Raw genomic sequence first — 21,988 nt, forward strand, 5'->3', positions numbered from 1 at the left:
TTTAGCTTGCGATATAAATGTTTTAATTGCCATTTTATGATACATTGATTTCAAATAATTACATCCAAACTTCTATTGATTTCATGGAATTTCATCTTCCAAGTTCATAATTGTTTATCTATTTTTGCGTTTTTCCCTTGAGGCTAAATCCTATCAATTTTGTGATTTATCCTGAGCTGGAAAAGTCGATAAATGGATTTTTTTTTGGTGAGAAAAACATTGCTGTTGAATGTAAACAACAATTGATTGTGATTTTAATTTAGCTGTGCAAAGCGTCATTTGGTGTGTGTGTGTGTGTGTGTGTGTGTGTGTGTGTGTGTGTGTGTGTGTGTGTGTGTGTGTGTGTGTGTGTGTGTGTGTGTGTGTGTGTGTGTGTGTGTAGCCACAGGTCATGCTTATATAGTAAAATACATAAATCCCATTTTAAAAGCGGAGCTAATGGTAATTTTATAACTAGACAGCAGCTTAAAGCTTTATTAGCAAATCTGGGAAACAAATGAGCTTGAAACTTTTTTGTACTATAACAGCTTACATTTTATTGTATAACAACAGAAAATTAGCAAAGAAATAAAATTGACCCTTGCCACCTGAAAATCCTTCAACAAAGGGTAAGAGACATACAATAATAATGATTAAAAGGTATTGGACAACATTGTTATAGTTTTTTAAGTTGCAAAACAAGAGAGAAGCAGTGCATTTTATTACAAACACCTTTTAGATTGATTTTGATATGTGTGGCCCAAAGGGAACTCCCGCCCACCAACTTGCAAACATGACAAATCCCAATTCGACCTCCATCCACGCTTTCTGGACACATATTCAAAGTTTTTGTTGTCAAAGTACCTTGTATAACACATTGTATTAATGGGTCTGACTTTAGGCTTGACAGCAACACCAAAGGGACTGAGGGTTCAACAATATCCTCCATCTCTCACTGTCATAAAGGCCACCCTGTCCTGTCATTTTCAAGATGAGTCCCAGAAGTACGGGGTTCAGCGGTTCAAAGAGAAGCCGGGAGAGCTGCTCATCCCAAAGCCTCCGAGGCAGATCTTTGTGAAGGAGAAGCAAACCTCCTCTCTGGTGACCACTAAGGTAACACTGAAGGATTCTGGTATACTCCGAGGTGAACGTCCCTCAGAAAGACCCAGAGAAGAGAAACGGCACCAAGCTGTTTGTCTTTGGTGAGAAACAAATAGCTGGTTTCAGAAATGAACATGCCCACAATTTATTAGGTTTCTCTCCATTTGAGAGATGTTGCCATGCAGGTAATTATGTCTCATTTGTATCCTGGGTGTAGCAGAGCCACAGTGTGTACTCCATGCATCACCGTAGAATGAATGGCCAGGCTCAGTCTATAAAAATTCAAGTCGTGAAATTCCCTTTGATTTCATCTTTTTGCCTGAGCAGCTTCTTGACAGATCTAGAAATAATCACCCCAACACGATTCGCAAGCCTTGTATTGATCTTGCCCAGGGAATTGAAACTCACCAGAAAACAAGGCAGGGAGGGATGGCCAAATTATTATGTGGAAATCCCTCATAAAAAGCTTTCTTTCGATTTCCCCTGAATGCAATGTTACCTTTGCCAGATAGCCTCTGATATTCCACATATTTGTGCTTTCAAAAATAAACTTTCGAATGTCTATTTTTCACATGAATTAATTTGTTGTTTTGAGTTTATTTTCTGTCAGTTAAAGAAGCTCCACTCATATTTTTAAAGAGAAAAATGTGTAGTTTTTACCATTAATCTCTGGAAATATCCATTGAAACGTTGTTGTTGTAGAAAAATGTTGACAACTTGGTACCATATAACCATAACAATCAGGTCTAAATAGGGCATCTTTGGGAGACACCATGGGTGTTTCTCAATGGTTCCAAGGAACTTCGCCTTGATGCCTTGGTCCCACCCCGGGTTGCCCAGGAGATACATCAGCAGGACCCACCAAGGCATGTTCCAATGTTCACGTTCTACCGAGGCGGGAAGTGCCTTGTAGCGTCTGCCTCACCTCGCCTCTGTCAGTCTGCCCCAGGGCAGCTGTGGCTACATGGTAGCTCATCACCATCAGTGTGTGAATGTGTGTGTGAATGGATGAATGATACACTGTAGTGTAAAGCGCTTTAGAGTCCTTACTCTGAGAGGTGCTATACAAGTGTGGGCCATTTATCATTTATCATTTAGCCTAGCTTTGGTCAAAAAATTCCCAGAATACACCGCAGTATTTTCAAATGAATGGCTGATCAGGAGCCATGCAGCTACTTCAGGGGCAAATTTCAAGTTTGAATGTAAGTCAACTAATTGTAGCTATCAGGTTGATATCAAAAATGTTTTATTTTTATCCAAAGCAGCTATCTAGGGTTGGTTAGTTGCTTAGTAGCTCGCTTACATATTTAATTTAACCAATATATACACAATTTAAAAAGTAAAAGGCTGGCCTTGAAAGACGTTGCCTTGCAGGTCAGGTGCCTTGATATTGAGAAACACCCATATTAGATGCCATGTTTCCTTCTGGCTGGTCCGGGATCCTGCGCCTGTCAATGACATCACACTAGATGATTGGCTGGACGTACAACTTACAGACGTTACGTTATCACTTTCAAAAATATTTAGGCAGTAAGAAACACAAATTTAATAACAAAACTGCTAAACACTTTATAAAATATATGGAAGAGAATCAAAAAAGATATGCATAGTATGCTGTAGTATGATGATGTCATCGGCAGGCGCAGGACCCTGAGTGATCTGAAAAGTACATTGCCGGAAAACTAAAATCGGCATTACATTCTCGCGAAGTCATTAACTGAAGGACCATCAAATTCTGACGAGTCACGCTGAGGTCCCATGCTTTCTGCTTCACAGGTGTGAAACTACCCTGAAAGGTATACACTGCCCCCTAGTGCCATGAAACTACACACTGCCACTTTAATACTTTTGCAGTGGTCTATAGTAGGAATGAATGCCTTGTAAGTCGAACTCAGTGAAGGACCTCTTTAAGCTTTCTGCAATCTACTGCACATCTGAAATGACTACAGTTTAAAAACATGGCCCCGATCATGATTTTTTTTGTTTACCCTTGCATTTCTCTTTTTATCACATTTTGTTCCATGCATATTTAACAAATATTCTTCATCGTTATTTTAGAAGGCAAATCCGACACGATTTTCATTTTGTACTTTTCCTTTAATCCTAGCCTTACCTTAGCTCCAAAATCAATCCTCCAAACTACCCTGATCACATTTGTCTCACTGGAGGATTCCACCCAAGTAAGGTCACACTCACCTGGACCCACAAAAGTGCTGCAGCTTGTATCGATCACCTGCCAGATGCCAGTTGCACCCTCCCAACCAACAACTACTGTTGGCAGCCTGCCTGAGCCCCCAGCTGATGGAGCCCTGCTGTATCTTGTTTTCTGCTTTTATTTACTGTTAGTATGGATCAGATGTTGAAATACAGCCTAACTGGAACAATTAATGAGTTGTTCCTGTCAGTCTAAACTATAAAAAAATATATATTTTTGAATTTTGTGTTTTTTTCCGAGGGGAAAAAAAAAAGAAAAATTGAGGGTGTTTTTTCTTATGTTCCACTTTTCAGATGCTTCACACATCTGAGCATCCTCCAGCGGGGTTTTCTCTCTGCCGTGACTTCTGGTTTTACTGGACAGGCTGACCGTAAACCTCTTGCGTAGGTTTTACAGGAAGCTATTAAAAAGTGTGTTTGATTTGTGTTTCTTCGTAGCAGTCAAACACATCCGGGTGCAACGGGAAGAAAGCTTGTTGTGTGAGGACGTTTCTCTCTGCCTTTGGCAAACACACACACGTGTGCCCTCACGCTCACTTCGACATGCTTTCTCTCTCTCTCACACACACACACACACACACACATACACACACGGGTGTTTTCCTTTTGGTCTTATCACCGTTACTTATCAAAACTGATGCAGTAACCAATTACGGTATCTCAGGAAGCATAAAATGAAATAGGAAAGGAGTGTTGTTTTTTTAGGGCTGCTGCTCGAGCCAACAAACAAATTTCAGTCGGGAGAAATTCTGTGAAAACATAAACAAGATTCCTCCCTCATGTTTCTGTATGTTTGCCTTCAGATTCTTACTCGTTATTTTGCCTTCCTGCTCTGTACATCCTGATCCATTTCCTCCCGCACATCAAAGCTGCTTATTTGTCCCGGTTCATCACTGCAGCATGCTGACAGTGACAGCTGCTTGATGATTTGTTCATCAGCGGCTGGTAGCCTGCTCATCCTAGTCATTCACGGTTTTTTGTGTCCACAACAGAAAAAAATTCATTACCATCCACTTCTCAAAAAGATGCAACGATTAGCTGAACCACCACAGGCGTAATCTTTACAGATCACAGACATCCGTGCGCGCTCATGTTTGTGCTTACAGCACCCTGAGTGAGATCTCGATTTCTGAGCTGTGGGAAGTTTTTTTAAATTTAGCTCTGACCACAAACACCAACGCCAGAAATGATGCGTATGTGTGAATGTGAGCATTCAAATGGATTTATAGTGGAACCAGATTAGTGACGTGGAAAACAAGCTGGATTGGTGCTCAGTAAAGTTTCGATTACTCACCTATAATCCTTTTTATTAATTCGAACCTTTGAATCTTACACAACCTGACTGATCTGATGACGACATTGGAGTGAACAAAGAGCCTTCGTCAGTCATTCTTTCAAAAGAAAATTAGTCTTTTTCTGTTTACTTTCTTCAAACAAGAACCTTTGGCTGAGTTCTGTTCCTGGCACGGTTATTAATCCTTTTAATTTACAGTTAAGGGGGGTTATTTGTGCATCGGAACTTCCTCCTTTTGCCACGTAGTCCCGAAGAACACACACTTCATTTATCAGACTGGTTTCTGAAGAAAACACAGAGTCATTAATTATTTAAAATTTCTATTTGTGTATGAAAATAACATTTCTATTTGCTTTGACAGCATAAATAAAATTACAGTGGTTCACCAGAATGAAAACGTACAAAATGCATATATTTCCAACATATTATTTGATAATGATGTGATGCCTAGATGCTTACATGTAACAAGCATGCTGCTGCAAACTGACACACAGGTGCATGTACGTGCACATACGCGATTAAGGCTGGCGTAGATAGGATCTCCTTTTCTGGTGAGGGAAAAACGTCTAAATCCACAGCTTAGGTGTTGTTTTGTTGACATCTCATTGGTACGTCTCTACAACACCAAACTGCATTATGGGAGTTATGGTGAAATCCTGCTGCTTAATGCAAAAAAAAAAAAAAAAAAGCTTCTATTATTTCATGTAACAGTTCAAGGCAGCCCGTCTCTGCAGCTTTGCAATAAAAGTAAGAAAAGACAACGTGGCTCACTCGGGCAAACAGACGATTGCCTCGGATTCAGAAGTTCATCAGAGATTCTAACAAAACATGCCGCCATGTTTACAGCCAGGCCATTTTCATGTGTGTAAAAACATAAACATGGGATTAATTTCCTGCTAGCAGAGATGAAGAAATTAGCAGAGGCTGCTGCTCCCAGTTCTCTGCCCGTCAACTCAGATAGTATTGATCTGCGCTTGTTTGTGTTCCTTATCTCTTGGAGTCTTGTTAATTCCCCCCCTGTAAGCCTGGAACATGTGACAGGACAGGCACCTGCCGAGGCGGCTTTTAACCCCTTCCATCAAACTCCCGACGGTTCCTCTCACCGCGGAGGAGGAAAAGTAGAAAATAAAAGGGTCCAGACAGGTGTTGAAGGTGCTGCACAACAGAGCTTTGTCTCTCCAGTCGGGACTCCGTTTTGTGATGAATCCCACGATGTGTGAGACGTTATAGGGGCCAAAGCATAAAGCAAAAACCACCAGCGTTCCCAGAGCCATGCCGATGGCTCGGAGGCGCCGGCGCCGGTCGATGTGCTGCAGCTTTGACAGAATCCGGATGAAGTTGATATAGCAGAAGCTGGAAATGAGGAAAGGGATGCAAAAGAGAACCAAACAGAGCTCCAGACGCACCGGGAGTAGAACCTCCAGCTGAGCTTTGGTGAAGTTTTCATAACACACGTCCCTTTTCACTTCGCCAACAGAGTCGGTGGTATTTGGGAGGTTTTCTTGTCTAATAAACGGAACTATGAAGACGATGCTTAAATGAAGGAAGGAGAAAATCCAGAAGAAGATGCTAGCAGCAACAGCGTACACCGGCTTGCGCTTCAGGCTGTGTTTGATGGGAAAAGCTACCCCCAAGTAGCGCTCCACGCTGACAGCAGTGAGGAAGAAGGTGCTGTTGTAGATGGTCATGTAGAAGACAAAGCCAGACAGCGGGCAGAGAGCATAAGGCATATTCCACTTCATGTCGTCCATGGCCTCCTGCATCTTGAAGGGCAAAAACAGGAGGAAGAGGAGGTCAGATATGGTCAGGTTGAGGAGAAGGATGTCAATCGGCGTGGGTCTCTGCCTCACTTTCTTCAAAAAGGTGTAGAAGGCCAGGATGTTTGTCGGGAAGCCCAACACGAAGGTGATGATGTAGACAGAGAGGCACAAGCCAGTATGACACTCCTGCATGTTGCTTTTGGTGTTAACCGCTCTGATCTGTCAGGGATTGAGACGTGTCACATCGTGTCCTTGACTCCCACCATGAGGCGAATAGACGGCAGCGAAGGGAGGTTTGATCTGTCACGCCGTTTGAACCACAATACACGACGAGTCCTTATTGAGCCAGTGGCCTGGAACAAAATCCAACAAGACAACGTGGTTTTCCTGTCCCCACCGACAACCGAGCACTCAACGTTTCCTCCAGAGCTCTGCCAAGAAGAGAAGAAAAAGGGATTTTCACACTGAAAAGGTTGTGTTGTTCATGCATTAATAAGGTGTATGTAGGTATTGATCTATAAAACATCTAAAATAAATGGCCTACACTGCAAAAACTGATTTCTAAGAAAACAAAGCCTAATTTTTTCGAGATTTTATCTCATTTTTATTCTAAAAGAAAATAAATTCTTCTCTAGAAAAATAATTTTACTGAAAATAAGGTACATTTTCTTAAATGTGATCCAAATTTTCTTATTTTGAATAAAGAAATGTGCCAATGGAGTACGCAAAAGTTGCCTAACCCTAATTTCACCAATGTGTGACGATGACTGTGGTACTAAACCTAAAATTTGGCTATTTTGCTAGTTTTAAGATTTCTAGATAAGCTACATTTGTGACCCCACTGGCAGATTTCTTCACTCAAAACCAGAAAGTTTACATCATATTTAAAAATATTTAATTTAAGGAATGTAATTTTCTTGAGAAGAATTTATTTTCTCTTTAGACTAAAAATAAGATAAAATGTCTAATAAAGAAGATTTTTACTTTCTTAGACGTAATTTTTTGCAGTGTACTTTTTAAATATATTTCCTTATCAGCACCTCAAACTATATTAGAGGGGTGAATTATTTCTTAATGAGCTTATGGGTGTGTACACAAACCTAATACAGTGTTATTGCATGCTCCCTGCTGTAAATATACGGCAGTGATGCTTTTATCTTTAGCTTCCAGACCATTTTGTTACTACATACACAAATAGTGGGCATGCTGTGAAAATGATGACCCTCATTTAAATATAAAACAGGTTCTAAGTTCACTACAAACACAGAAATTACTTCACAAAGTTTTTAACTGTCCGTTCTGCATTTTCTTATGGGAAGGGGCAAAATATAAGCACGTGTGAGAAAAGGAAATAACTAAATATATTTTAAGTCCCTGTGTTCTTACCTTTTCACGTATGGAGCTGCATCGAGTGAACAGGTAACGGTTGTGACAGAAGTTCAGCTCTTATAGTCCAATCAAACAGGAAGAGGAAGTGTTGTTCTAGCCCGACTCAGGAGAACGTGTAGAAACTAAAGAAGTAACACCAACTGAAGCAACCTGCAAACTTCCCCCTCTCTCGTCTGTGGTGGAGATGTGTCAGTCTATAAATTCCACTTTCATGAGCTTCCCATTTCCAACAGGCTTCAAAGAAACAAAAGGTAATTGCGGCTCACCTCCACTGCGAGTGTCTCGTCAGACCACCACCATGTGGCGACTGCTCCGTTGTTTTTGTTTGATCTCCTCTATTCTCCAGGCTTCGGCTGCCCTTATTTACATGATAATCTAAACATGCAGTGCAAATAATAGAAATCATTATTAAAGAGATGCTGCCCCAGTTTATCTCCCTTATTCGCCAAACATGGTTTCCCCGGTAACAGCTGGCCTTTTTGCACCATGACTGTCACAGGCGGTTTCTGCAAGCATGCTTGATTGTAGGCCATTTAATCGCATTTAGTTTTCCATGCCCGGCGCCTCTTCTCCAATGTCTCGTAAACCGTGAGACACGAGGAGAAGGAGGCAACCTGTTATCAGAGCTGTCCCTCCCTGCACAGCATGTGGTGAAGGCAGCAGCTATATGGTTGACAAACAGAGGCTTGCTGTTTGGATAGTGAGTGATGTATGTCACATGTTGGATGTAGAAAACATAATAAAGTAAACGTTAGTCAGAAGAGACCAATCAGACTTCAAGATCATTCTGTACTCTGCTGCTGACGGACTCTCCGTGATGTCAGAAGTTATTGCCCGCCTCTGCATTTTGCTAAAATCGAAGCAGCAGGTCAGCTCTGTCGTGAGCAGGTGACTCGGGAAGCTCAGGTAGTCCTGCTCAATGTTTACAAAGTCACTTACATGAAGATATAACGACTCAGGGTGAACTGAGCCCTTTTGATGTGGCTTAAAAGGCGTTTTTCCACTGTTGAGTTCCAGGAAATTTCTGGAAGTGAGAGAAGTGATCGGGAGAATTAATGTTTGTTCTCCAGCCATTGTGTCTCCATACAGAATCGTCCATCTCAGGTCTTTGCTAAGACATCAGCGTAACTCAGACATTGCAGCTGCAAACAGCAACAGAAGGTGTCCACAAACATTACAAATTTTATTCTGTCAAAATAAATCGTATTTTAATCCATTCGGGAGACGAGGAGAGTGACTTTGTGATGTGAAAGTGGTGGTCAATGACAGAAACGTGCAGTTTTTAAGGAGCTCTGTAGATCACAAACCTCTGTAAACTGCGACGTTGTCAGGGAATTTCCATCACATTTTTGTGTGTTTTCATTTAAGAAATGGTGAATTTAAATCAGCATAAACATTGCGTATTTTATTTTTATTTCATTCTGCTTCACTTTACATATAGCCCCGAAGGGGGCCCTTTCGGGCTGGCCTAGTGAAAAGTTTCACGAGCATACAACAAATGTCCAGATGAATTACCCGGACAGTTCCGACAGGCTAAATGGTTATCTCTCAGGTTCTCTCTCTCAAGCTGAGTCATTAAAGGTTCAGTGTGTAAAAACGGAGTAAGGTGACATCCTACGGACAAATTTGGTTACTGCAATCTGTCTCTCTCCTGTTTTGTGTGTTTCGTGGCTGTCGCCAGTTCAGCACCAGAAGATTCTAGATGCCAAGCAGAGACAAGTCAGACAGTATAAGTTGATAAGTATATAAATACATTGTCTTATCTGGTGCTAGCACAATTGGGTGTTTAATGGCAAGGAGTACTTACTACACTAATTACGGTAATATGCGACCGGTATAGAAGTGTTGTATTTACCGTCTGGCTGTTAGCTTGCTACTATTGCACTGAACGACTCATTTGAGGAAGTAAAATTTCATGTTTGACTCATTGTTCATTTCACACATACACTGTTCACTTCACAGTTGTTGGTAATTGAAAAAGTAGATTTAGATATTTTTAGAGCTGACTATTTGCATCTAATTCACTGTTAGCATTGCTAGCTCAGTGTTAGCCACTAGCCTTCTTCACCTGATATTAGATTAAAACAAAAAAGATGCTGTGGCTTCTTAGGGGTACAAGAAATAACTTTTGGGTTGCTCTTGGCTTTGATTCTTTAAACAACTCTGGAATTTTTCCTGCCATGATTGAGTTACAAATGCAGGCGCTGTAGCGTGAGCTTGCAGGAGACGCAACAACCTCACACTTACTGATGGTAAAAACAGTATTAATGACCCTCTTTCCATTATTTTGAAAAGAAAAAAACTGACTATCGCTGCAGCTGGCTGAGAATGAAATCTGTGTAACCTTCCTTCCAACATGATCGAGACATTAGACAGTTTTGGAATTATTTCACTGTTGAAACCTTACTTTATTCTTACACGCTGCACCTTTAAACGTTTAAATGTCTTGAGATTCAGATACTTCAGCACAGCAAATATCCCCTTATTTGAAATTAATCATTTTTATTCTGTCACTCACTTCTCCTTCCTGCTGTTGATTTTATTTTAAAACTCTCTTTTAACTTCTTCAGCCCCCTTAGGCAAGCAAGACAACACAAACTGTTTTTCTGCCTCACGTGATCACGTTTGTGCTCCTCTCATAATTCTGGACTGTCACAGTGCATTATGCAAGTGACTGAATTGTGGTGAAAGAGTTGGTTTTACAGTGTGGCATGAGGGAGTTTCAGAGATGCTGTCTGACCACAAAAGTTTGTGTAACCTTGGCGATATTTCATCATTGCTGCACGACAGCCCGCATCAGGAATTAAACAATTCAGCCTCTTGGCTACAGACAGAAAAGCAGATGAAAACAGACGTGTTCACAAGTTCCCATTCTGCACTCTCACACATCATTTTTTACGTTTTCTAATCTTCTAAAATGCCATTTGAGTCAGAATTGTTTTCCACATTAAAGCTGCCACTGCGTCATGTGGAACAATGTGCTGATTATGTGGCATCCAGCTTGGAAGTTGTGATGGGGAAATTTTTTTTTGTTTTGTTTTGTTTTGTCATCAGCCGCAATTAATTACAATTGTTCATTAACTTTTTTAAAGAAAAATAAATATAATTAATCAGCTGTGCTTTTTGTGTTTTGATTAGGAGCGCCGGTTTTAGACAAATCAAAGTGAATAAAAATGATGGGGAAGAAACATATTTTTTAAATTTTAATTGCAAAATGTTTTATTAGTAGTAGTAGTAGTAGTGGCAGTAGTAGTGGTAGCAGTAGTAGTAGAATTAGTATTATAATATGTTATTATTATAAGGTTTTTGACCATTTGTCATAAAACGCAAGATGGAAATTATTTATCACTATATATATATATATATATGTATATATATATATATACATACATACATACATATATATATATATATATATATATATATGTATATATATATATATACATACATACATACATATATATATATATATATATATATATATATATATATATACATACATATATACATATATATATATATATATATATATATATATATACATACATATATACATATATATATATATATATATATGTATATATGTATGTATATATATATATATACATACATATATATATACATATATATATATATATGTATATATGTATGTATGTATATATATATATATATACATACATACATATATACATACATACATACATATATATATATATATATATATATATATATATATATATATATATATATATATATACATACATACATACATACATACATACATACATACATACATATATATATGTATATATATATATATATATATATATATATATATATATATATATATATGTGTGTGTATATAATTAGGATTTTAATTTTATTTTAAAGGAGTGGTTGGTTAAACAAATTAAATACTATGTAGGAATGAATGCCTTGTAAGTCGTTCTCGGGGGGTAAAATATACTGGTGATCCATTTCTCTGACCTAAAAGTTTCCCACATCACAGCTGAGCTCCAGATGGCAGGTTTTGGAGTGTTTTTTCCTCTTATCTGGATATCCTGATTCTGACTGGATAACAGCAATGCGACTCTCCCACTGACTTGTGAGAATTTAAATATTCTAGATTTTTGTTGTCTTATTTTCTATCAGAAGCTAATGCATATAGGTGTAGGAAACAATTTTCATGTTCAGCCTGCATGACAAGCTCAGAGTGACCAACTGTAATCAGAAAAAAAACATTAAAAATGTTTTTCCAGTCAACCGCACCTTTTAAATAACTGTTTTGTATAATTATATATTTTTTAACAAATGTTCAACCAATCAGCATTAAGCCATGGTGCAGATTCATATCAGATGGCAACAAACTCTTTGGTTTTATAAGGCCCTGTCCACACGTAGCCGGGGATCTGCCAAAACGTAGATATTTTTCTACGTTTTGGCCTGTCATCCACACGGAAACGGAGTTTTTTCACACAAAAACGGATCTTTTTAAAAACTCCGGCCAAAGTGAAGATCTGCGTTTTCTCCGTTTTGGGTGTCTGCGTGTGGACGGACAAAACCGGAGTTTTAAGGTCCGCAACGTCACTTTCCGCGACAAAAAATGCTGACATCACGTGTGCGACCTGTGTTTACACTAGCCGACATCATGGAAGCCCTCAGAGCTGTGCTCTGTCACTACCCGATCCATCAACTGTCCAAGCGCTTTCTGCTTGTTTGTTTTTGCAAGCAGAATTACTGCTCCTTGCGGAAGACCACAGACGAAGGACGAGGTTAAGAACGGGGGAAGTACTGCCACCTACAGGTCTGGCATGTCCTTAACAACGTATTTATCCGGGTACGTGTGGACAGAGTTTGTTTTTAAAACGCGGTGGTGTGGATGCAAGTTTTTGGAGGGGCGGATATTCGTTTTCAAAAAACCCCGGCTACGTGTGGACTAGGCCTAAATCCATCTTCGCTGAGTGAAACTGGCAGTGGTCCTTCATGGTGGCCACTATCCTGCATGTTTTAATTGGTTTCCTGCTCCAGCACACCTGGCACAATGGTGTAATGCTCTGTAGAAGCCTGATAATCACTAATTGATTCAAATCAGGTGTGCTGAAGCAGAGAAGCATCTGAAACATGCAGGACAGTGACTCTCACGGACAAGGACTGGACACCACCACTATAAATCATTAATTCAGCAGATCGTACGGCTGATTGATGTCAATCGATACCAACCTTCAGTCATAATGAGAAACCCTCCCCTAAATCGGACCAAAACACATGCGTGCCTGAAACAGCATCTTAACAGCAATCTGGATACATTTTATTCCGCAAAGTGCAATTGTGTGAATGAAAGGCATGTAGAATGCTCTGCGGTTGCACAAAACTTCAAACTGACTGAAATGACGAAATAGCTTTAGCCATGTTATGAAACTGTGTTTTAGCCCAAACCTTGATCTTTTTCTTTTGCTAAAACTAAAGCTGCAAATAAAACAAGCAAGAACAGTAGTGAAATTAAATCTTTTGTCTGATGGTCTCAGGACTCATTTTGTTGCTTCAAATCCAATACACGAAATCTGATCTGACGACAAAGGTCATCGTTATGGTTGGACGACGATCAAGTCCTTTTGAAACAGGAACATCATGGAGCAAAACAGCTGCAATAGATAAACTGATTTGCAGAGGTGTGGACTCGAGTCACATGACTTGGACTCGAGTCATTATTTTAATGACTTCTGACTTGACTTGATGAAATCTATAAAGACTTATGACTTCACTCAGACTTGAACGCCGATGACTTGCGACTTGAATCGATTTGCATCAGCTGACTTGATGAGGACTTAAACATATTTGATATTTTAGCACAAAAGTGGCACGACATGGACAAAAATCCTAAATCATTCTTCGTTCTGGGTTTGATCTTGTACGGCTAAATGTAGCAGCACTTTGTTTATAATCAGTTTCAGTGGTACTTTCTGCTTGTTTGAGGAAAAAAAAGCTTTAAGAAGCTTTAATTCTGGAATTTATTTATTATCATTGTCATTAAATTGAAGTTGGACAGATGACTTGAATATGACTTGAAAATTCGAAGTCAAGGACTTGGACTTCCACATCATTGACTTTGGACTCGACTTGGACTTGGTTGTCTTTGACTTGGACTTGACTCGAGACTTGACTGGAAAAACTTGTAACTTACTTGTGACTTGCAAAGTAGTGACTTGGTCACACCTCTGCTGATTTGACCTTGGACAGTAAAACAACTGGCATACTGTCTTTGACCAGTTTTGGCTACGTCTAATAGTCCAAAAAAGGATCTAGCATCCAGGCAGGTGTTGCAGGTGTGTGTGTTTAAAATTTTAGAAGAAGGATTTCTTTTGTCGTATGGCTCTGAAAAGATTGGGTGTGTTGAAAGCAGGTCACACACAGACCAATAAACCCGAGGCGTTCAGAAAACTCAGAATGTAGCTGGACAAAGCTGATGCAATAGAATGATATTTGTGACAGAGGGTACAAAAGAGAACAGGGACATGGTTCAGATGGTGTTGAGGTTCAGAGAGAAAAAATGATTAAAGGTGCGGTCCGTGTAGTTAGTGAAGCAGTAAGAAGATCAAATCAGAGGGGTGAAACTTAGAAATCTGGGATTGTTCAAGGTCCCACTAATTATGACAAATGTTTTATTAAAACATGTTTATTGTGAATGTTCACTGCATTATTCACTTGTGTGCCCTTTAGACATTTTAAGATGATGGCAAAGTTTTTTTAGAATTACTCAGCTTATTCTTAAGACCAATGAACTGCCTTTTTGGGCTTGACCATACCCTCACCAGGGATCTCGCCCACCCTTTCTACTGGATGCGTGAGCGATGTATAACTTAGAAGACATGTTTTAACCAAGAGCTCCCTTCCAGTCAGAAGCATTTCAGATGCGAAACGGCAGTAAAGGCGTTCTACGCAGTGTGTCCAGCGAGGTCATGAAGTCACGCATGGGAGAAGTGCAACACTGCGCGTGATTTCGGCAAGCCACACAATAACAAGCAAGGAGAAAGATGGCAGCATGTATCCAGAAAGGTCTGTTGGGTTTATTTGTTTTGTATACCTCAGCTACCGAAGAAAAGACATACTTTTTTACTAGTTGAGTAACAGAAAATTTGCACAAGAATCCTTTTTAAAGATGTTCCAGATGTTTGAATAATGGAGTTTGATGCACTGTGGAAACATAGAGTGTAAAACATTGATTTGAAATGTAAGTAATGCATTCTTATGCTTCAGGGACACCTCCAAAACATTATACTTCATGGCCGGTGGAAACGCACCTATCCATATAACGTTGAATAATTGCTGTGTACTATGTTTTTTGGACATATCACAGAAGTTATATGATGCTTACACTTTCACTGGAAAGGCCGGGTCCAATACGAGTAATGAGAAATGGCTCAATATCACCCTCTTGCATTTTTCTATTTGCCCTTGCTATGAATATTAGTCCCTGAAACAACTATGAAAATTGTAGACCCATGGAGATGTCCTTTAGAGAAGAATCCCAAAGTAGTCAGGGAGTTTGAGTTGAACCCGACTTGACCCACTTTTGACCATCGCTAAATTTCGTCTCGTCTTCTTCCGTCTATCCGGGTCCAGGTCATAGGGGCAGCATCCCAACTAGGGGGTTCCAGACCGTCCTCTCCCCAGCCACCTCCACCAGCTCCTCCGGTAGCACCCCAAGGCGTTCCTGGGCCAGTTTGGGGGGGGGGGTCCTGGAGACATCCTATTAAGATGCCCAAACCACCTCAACTGACTCCTCTCGATAAGGAGGAGCAGTTGTTTGCTCTTAGTCTCTCCCGAATGTACGAGCCCCTCACCCTATCCCTAATGCTGAGCCCAGCCACCCCACGGAGAAAACTCATTTCGGCTGCTTGTATCCGCGATCTTGTTCTTTCGGTCATTACCCAAAGCTCATGACCATAGGTGAGGACGGGGCAGTAGATGGACTGGTAAATCGTGAGCCTTGCTTTCTAGCTCACCTCCTTCTTCACCACAACAGACCAGTTCAGCGTCTGCATCACTGCAGATTGCTAAATCTGCTGTTGAAACAAACAGAAAGATATTTACACATATCAGTTTCAAACATGGTGAGTGGCTGTGAAACTGTTGTGAAATGACTGATCTGTGCCAAGTTTCACATGTTTATTAAGCCCCATTTGACCTAATTATTTCCATATGTGAAATTAAACATTACTTCATAGCTCCACCATGTCACAGTCCCGCCCGCTCAGCCTCCCCAGATACACAATCTCTCCACCAAGGACTCCAGTACCCAGCGTAACCTTTTCCCAAATCTTCCTGTTCATGTCACGTCCAGAGTCTATTTAGCCACGTCTGCCAATGCTATCAGTCATCTCTCATTGGTGACTCATGTTCGGATCTTCATGCCCGCCCACCGTCAGTCTTCCTTACTCCAGGGTATCATCATGGTCTCGTCTTCCCTCAAGAGCCACCTAGATACTCCCAGATATATTGTGTGTTTGTCCATCCCAGCGCCATCACTTCCATGTTTGGGTCTCCATTCATGCCACAGCTCAACTTCCGTCTAGCCAGCTAGTCAAACCTCATAGTCTGACACACCAACTGTCTACAAACGGCAAACACAAACAACACTGAAAATTAGCTCAAAGCAAACCTAAGCCTACACTCTTGCACGTCCTTTGAGATGCATGAGTTTTCTTAAATATTTTTTTTTTAAAAATGGTGATAAATGATCCATGCACATCATTGGTCACCAAAAGGAAGTGGCCCTAACCATTAAGGACATGTGGTGACTCTGGTGTTAACCAGTTTCAAACATCTTCTAATTTGCTTTTTGAGTCAAAAAAGTTTGAAACCCCAAAGTGAAATGCTATCCATACGTAAATTGAAAATTATTTTGCTTCTTCATTTAATTTCATTTTTTTATACATTTGGGTTCTAAAGGGTTAAATCCTGCAGGCAGTTTTTGCCTTACCCAGATATAATGTGGGGGGAATTTCTGGCGGAAGTCTGAGGTCCTTAATAATAAGAAGTAGGCAACACCATGGTGTCCTTAGAGAACCTGCCCCCCCCCCCCCCCCCCGCACCCGCCCCTACCTGGAGTTGAGACACTGTGGAAATCAACAAAAACCGAAGTGCGTAGCTCACGTTTTAAGGAACTTATAATGTCTTTGTGACATGGTGAAAAACTCCTGGGCTGCTAAGTTTGCTCGACTCATTTTTTCCATGTTCTTCAAGAGCAAATTTTTTAACCACTACCAAATCCCTTTTTTTTTTTTTCATTTCAACACATACTTTCAAATCATTGTCCTTCTTTGCGCTTGGAAATTTGCATGACTTTGTTGGGATTTCGAAAGACATTAAGCCGTGGAACCTTGAAATATTCTCCCCACCATTGTTTTTTTCCTGTTTGGTCTTCAGAGTGGACATTATTTATCTGTCCTGTCAATCTGGCTCTGTCCTCTCCCTTCTTAAACCACATTTCCTTAGAACAGGACATGATGTGTTGCTTTTTTAAATCGTTCAGCCTATATCAATCTGTTAACCGGGTCCTATTGAAGTGATTAATTCTATGGGTCTGACTTTTATCAGACTTTGATGACTGGTGAAGTTGAACTTCATTTTACAAGTATTGTCACAGTTAATTAAACTATCTTTCCGGAGTTTGCCCCTTTCAGAAATTATGTATGAATTTTCAGAAATCCGCAAAGTGACTGTCTTATCATGTACTGTGATAAAATATAAGCAATACGTCTTTTTTTTTTTTTTTGCTAAGCATGCCCCCTGCCCTACAGAGCTCCATGAAATAGGAAACTGAGCACCAACCAGAACTAACCAATAGCATTAGACTACCGCTTGGATCCTTCAAACTTAAGGAATACCCCAGCTGATGAAGAGTTGATGAACTTTTCATGGACAAGTAAGTCTCTAAAGTATAAATAAATGAGAACACAACATGACATGAGAATAATACTTGTAAAACAGCGTGTTTTAGCTCTGTTTGTCGGCTACAGAAGGACATAGACAGGGGTGGACTGGGACCAAAATTTGGCCCTGGCATTTTTATGAACCATCGGCCCTCAGCAGGGGAGGTTGCTGCTGGCGACTCGTCTACCCCGCCAAATGTGTGGGGAGGGACGGAGTGTTGTGTGTGCTGCTTGCAGACTTGTCTCTATTGTCGCATGTGAGACGGGGCTTGGTTTGGGACGGCCCAAGCTGGGCAAGTGGTCCACTTGACTAAGCGGCCCACCGGGATAGTGCTAGAATGCCAGATAAGCCAGTCCACCCCTGGAATTAGATAAACTAAAAACGTGAAGTCGCCATCTAAAAAAAAATCAAGAAATTATTTGTGTGATATGCTTGTCAGCCACTAGACGGTGGCATCAGATAAGAGAAATACTCCGGAAAGAGACTTTAAAGACTAGGTTCACTGAGAAACTGTTTTTTTACTTCTTTTTTTATATGATTGGTCACTCTGAGTTTAATATGCAAGCTAAATGTCAAAATAGCCTTTGACCCCTTTGTTTAGCATTAACCATTGGTAGAAGATAGACAGAGAAACAGTTGAGAAAAACATGGCAATTACACATCACATTGAAAATTAACATTCATTGATTTCAGTGGCGGCTGGTGATTTTTTTTTTTTTTTTTTTTTTTTTTTTGGGTGGGGCGCAATTTAACAAGTGTGCCAAAAAGAGCATGCCAGCCAAGAATTGCATGACCTGTTATGGGAAGGTGCTTATCAATAATGAGGATTTTGAATAAATTTGCTTTTGTATAACTTATTTACTTCCTTACAAAAGGATGGTTTACGGGCAGAGCATTAGGAAATCCACCAAACAGCAGGACCTTCATGCTTGTAGTATTTTTGGCAATTAAACATCACTGTTGCAAAGGAAATGGAGCCAGTAGAGTCATGTTGCTGTTAGCCAATCAGTGGGGAATTGTTTGAATATCAGAAAATAAGATTCCAAAGCCTGCCATGCTTTGTTCACCTTTCCTTTGGCTCACTTCTACTTCCTGAAACAGAAGCGCCAGAGCTGTTTTCCCACAGAGATTGACTCACAAGTCATGCATTTATTCTCGAGACCACCAATAATGTTGAAAAACCGAGGGAACTTGGTCTTTAATGATTTTACAGGGGTAGGGATTGTTTTTTCACATAAGGAATTTTGAAAATTACATTAATTAAAGATTTTTTTCGCTAACCAGAAAGAATATTTTTCACAGAAAAATCTGATCTGTAATAGAATAAATAAATATTCACAGCACTTGAAGGACAAACATGATAAAGCACCACATTGTTGTGTTGAATTTGAGAAAATAGGCCACTGTTTTCCTTTATGCCCAATGGAAAAGGGCATTTACAAGATCAATTGTCACGACTGTTGTAAGCAAAGAGTCAGAGTGCTTGTGTTGTTGAAGAGGACAAACACGGCGAGTGGAGACGAGAGCTGCTATGTTGTGTTATCAGCAGCCTTTTGAGGAGCAAGTGGGAGAGGCTGGAGGTGATTGTGCACTGGAATAAAGTGGAAACCACAGTGTGCTTTTTTTTCCATTTACTGTAAATTGTGTAAATAAAAAAAACTCTTGGGCTCTCAGGCTCTTCCGAAAAAGAGGAAGGAAATAAACAAAAAAATTCTCTGCTGAAGTAAGAACACAAGCGCTGGTTTCTCGCTTTTGAGTTTTTCTAGATAAAGGGATTTCACACTGATGGTATAAATACATTTATGCACTTCAAAGTTAGATTTTGTATGTTGGTAACAAAAGTAGACTTATATTTGTAGTTGGTTACGAAGACAGATGATACTGTTTGTTTTAAGCTTTGTAAAACTTGGACCTTACAATCGTTTAATTCCAAATCTATTCACAATGCTTCACTCAACTGCTGCTGAGATTCCGTTTAAGACGGTTTAGGAGTCTTAACACTAGATAGCTTGTTAAACTTTAAGCTAGAGCTTTAACATTGGTTTCAGTGATTGTTGAGTTAGAAACTTGACCGTTTTATATTTAGCCCTTTTTAAAAGAAACACTTTGCCGGCAAATCTGCGTAATATTATCGCATCGGTGTGTCTTATAAACATGCCATGCCAGCATGGCGTTGCGCAAATTTTGTGGCAATTCGGTAATTGTCTAACTCAAAAAGGGCGATTGCGCCTTGGCGCAACAGAGAGATGTCATGATGATGTGGGGAGTTAATGATGAGCTTCGGCTGGCAAATGTTCTGAAAAAGAAAGTAAAAACGGGCTGAAAGTTTTGCTTTTTGAACTAAACCAGCTGAAACAGCAAACTGGAGCAATGCAGCGCTCCTGGAGCTTCTCTCCGTTGGAGTTGAAGGTCTAATCACTAGAGGCTGCACAGGGACTGTGGGGGACAGACACCTTTAGGAGCAGCTTGTTTAAAAAAAAAGTAACGAGCGCGGATTCAAACACAAGTCAGCGGCAGCGCAGGGACCTCCCCAATACCCCCTTCATGGTGCCATTGCATAATCTTTTATAAGAAGGACATGACTACGCCACACAACCGCCATGGTCTGACCACTTATAAACAACATAAGGCTCCCTGATGCCACCATGGAGTTCCAGCAAATTGATGGCATTCTTTAAAATTGGCTTTTGACCACGCTTGATTTGGGAGCAGGTAGGTGCCCTATAGGGGGAGCTATTTACCTGCTCTACGACTGTTAGCTGCAATGCTAGTGGTTAGCTTTTTCAGTTTTACGATGATCTATAAAAAGCACAAGAAGAAGAAAAAGAAGAAGTTTGCTTTTTTGTTGGCATCATGGTGGAGCCTGGAAGTAAAGGTAAGAGAGTAATGCCTGACTTCACTCAACTTGAACTTTATGTCTTTGGAAGTGAAGCAAAGAGCTAAAACTAGAGTGAACATCGGTGCGGCCTACACTAGTTTGAGGAAGCTAAAGGAGACTACAAAATCACAGACTGATTGTGACCTGTCTTTGTTGCTACTGGACTTGTAAGTAATAATATATGTTTGTCCAACAATGTAGATCTTTTTACCTCGTGGTTTATTTTAGTATAATAATATAGCTCACATTAGTGTTAGCTTGTTGTTAGCGCAACAGCATGGTTCTTTACCGCAGTTGTAACTCCACTTCCAACAGTAGAGCAGAGGAACAGGAAACTGTCTAGTGTTACTTTAATATAATGAATGATATTCTGTCTTCTTGTCTCTGATTGGCTAACGGCAACACAACTCTTCAGCTGCTTCCATTCGCTCTTCTTTCTTGTACAAAATGGATGTTTTATCTCCACCAATAACACAAGTCTGAAGGAGTTCTGGTGTGTGGTAGAGTTGCCAATGCCAACGGTTAGCTTCTACTAGCCAAGATGTACTCTGCTGTGTTCTGGATGCTAAATCAACAACAGCCTTCTATGGTTGCAAGCCAAGAAGAGTGAGAATACGAGTGCTAACTTTCAGTGAGACGTAGGTCTGACTGGCCTTTCTTGGCCCGAGCATTTTTCCGTCTACTTTCTTTCAGCGTTTAAACAATTTCACTAACTCTTAAGTATTTTCATGATTTTCAGTATGTCAACATGCTTATCTATTTAATTTTACAATTTAACTCACCCACATCCAGCTTTTGTGCACTGGAGTCCAGATACTACAGTTAAAATTTATGCTTATGGCCTAAAAACAAGTTCTGTCTTGCACAGAAATCGTGATCACAGCTAAAATCCGCCTTCATCTTGTCTAGGGTTGTTTGAAATAAATATGTTATTGTATTGCTTCAAGGAGATAACTCAGCAACGAAGAGATTGATGCTCTGTGCTTCATTGACTTGAGCATCCCAGAAGCTCCTCTGCTAATCCCTCTGCTAATACTCAGAGCATGAACCTATAAGCTTCCTTATGTTTGTGGTGGAAGGGAGAGCATGACAACATAATTCTCTCATCCCAACAGAAGAGTTCAGTCGCAGCTAAGCTACCATGTTGCTATTTGAAGAGTGATTTTGTGGCCAACGCTGCTTGGACTCATTCCATTCCCAGTGACACATTAATGAAATAAAGCTTACCATGTTGAAGTGATAATCCTGCACATGTTACTGGCAGCCTTATCTAGAATGACCTAGGTCCAAAAAAGAAATTATTTTAAAAAATCTGCTACTGGCAGAGAGAAATATGTGTTTGGGGGAAAAAAAAGAAAACATTTAAGAGCTGTGAAGACGCCAAATAGATTTTCAGTTCCTGGCTCCTCGCCTATGCTAGCTAATCGTGTTCATAATGAT

At 40.1% G+C, this 21,988-nt stretch overlaps 1 protein-coding gene across 1 annotated transcript; it reads right to left on the bottom strand.

Moving 5' to 3' along the window:
• Positions 1–286: 286 nt before the first annotated feature.
• LOC107379318 (free fatty acid receptor 2) lies at positions 287–8,708 on the bottom strand. The gene is made up of 2 exons (XM_015950027.3): positions 7,735–8,708; positions 287–6,779 (listed from the first exon to the last, which is right to left on the bottom strand). Exon 2 carries the CDS (start codon positions 6,538–6,540, stop codon positions 5,542–5,544), a length of 999 nt encoding a protein of 332 aa, XP_015805513.3. The 5' UTR covers positions 6,541–6,779; positions 7,735–8,708; the 3' UTR covers positions 287–5,541.
• Positions 8,709–21,988: the final 13,280 nt, after the last annotated feature.

Source organism: Nothobranchius furzeri, chromosome 5 (genome assembly GCF_043380555.1).
Source record: "Nothobranchius furzeri strain GRZ-AD chromosome 5, NfurGRZ-RIMD1, whole genome shotgun sequence".
Taxonomy (NCBI): Eukaryota; Metazoa; Chordata; class Actinopteri; order Cyprinodontiformes; family Nothobranchiidae; genus Nothobranchius; species Nothobranchius furzeri.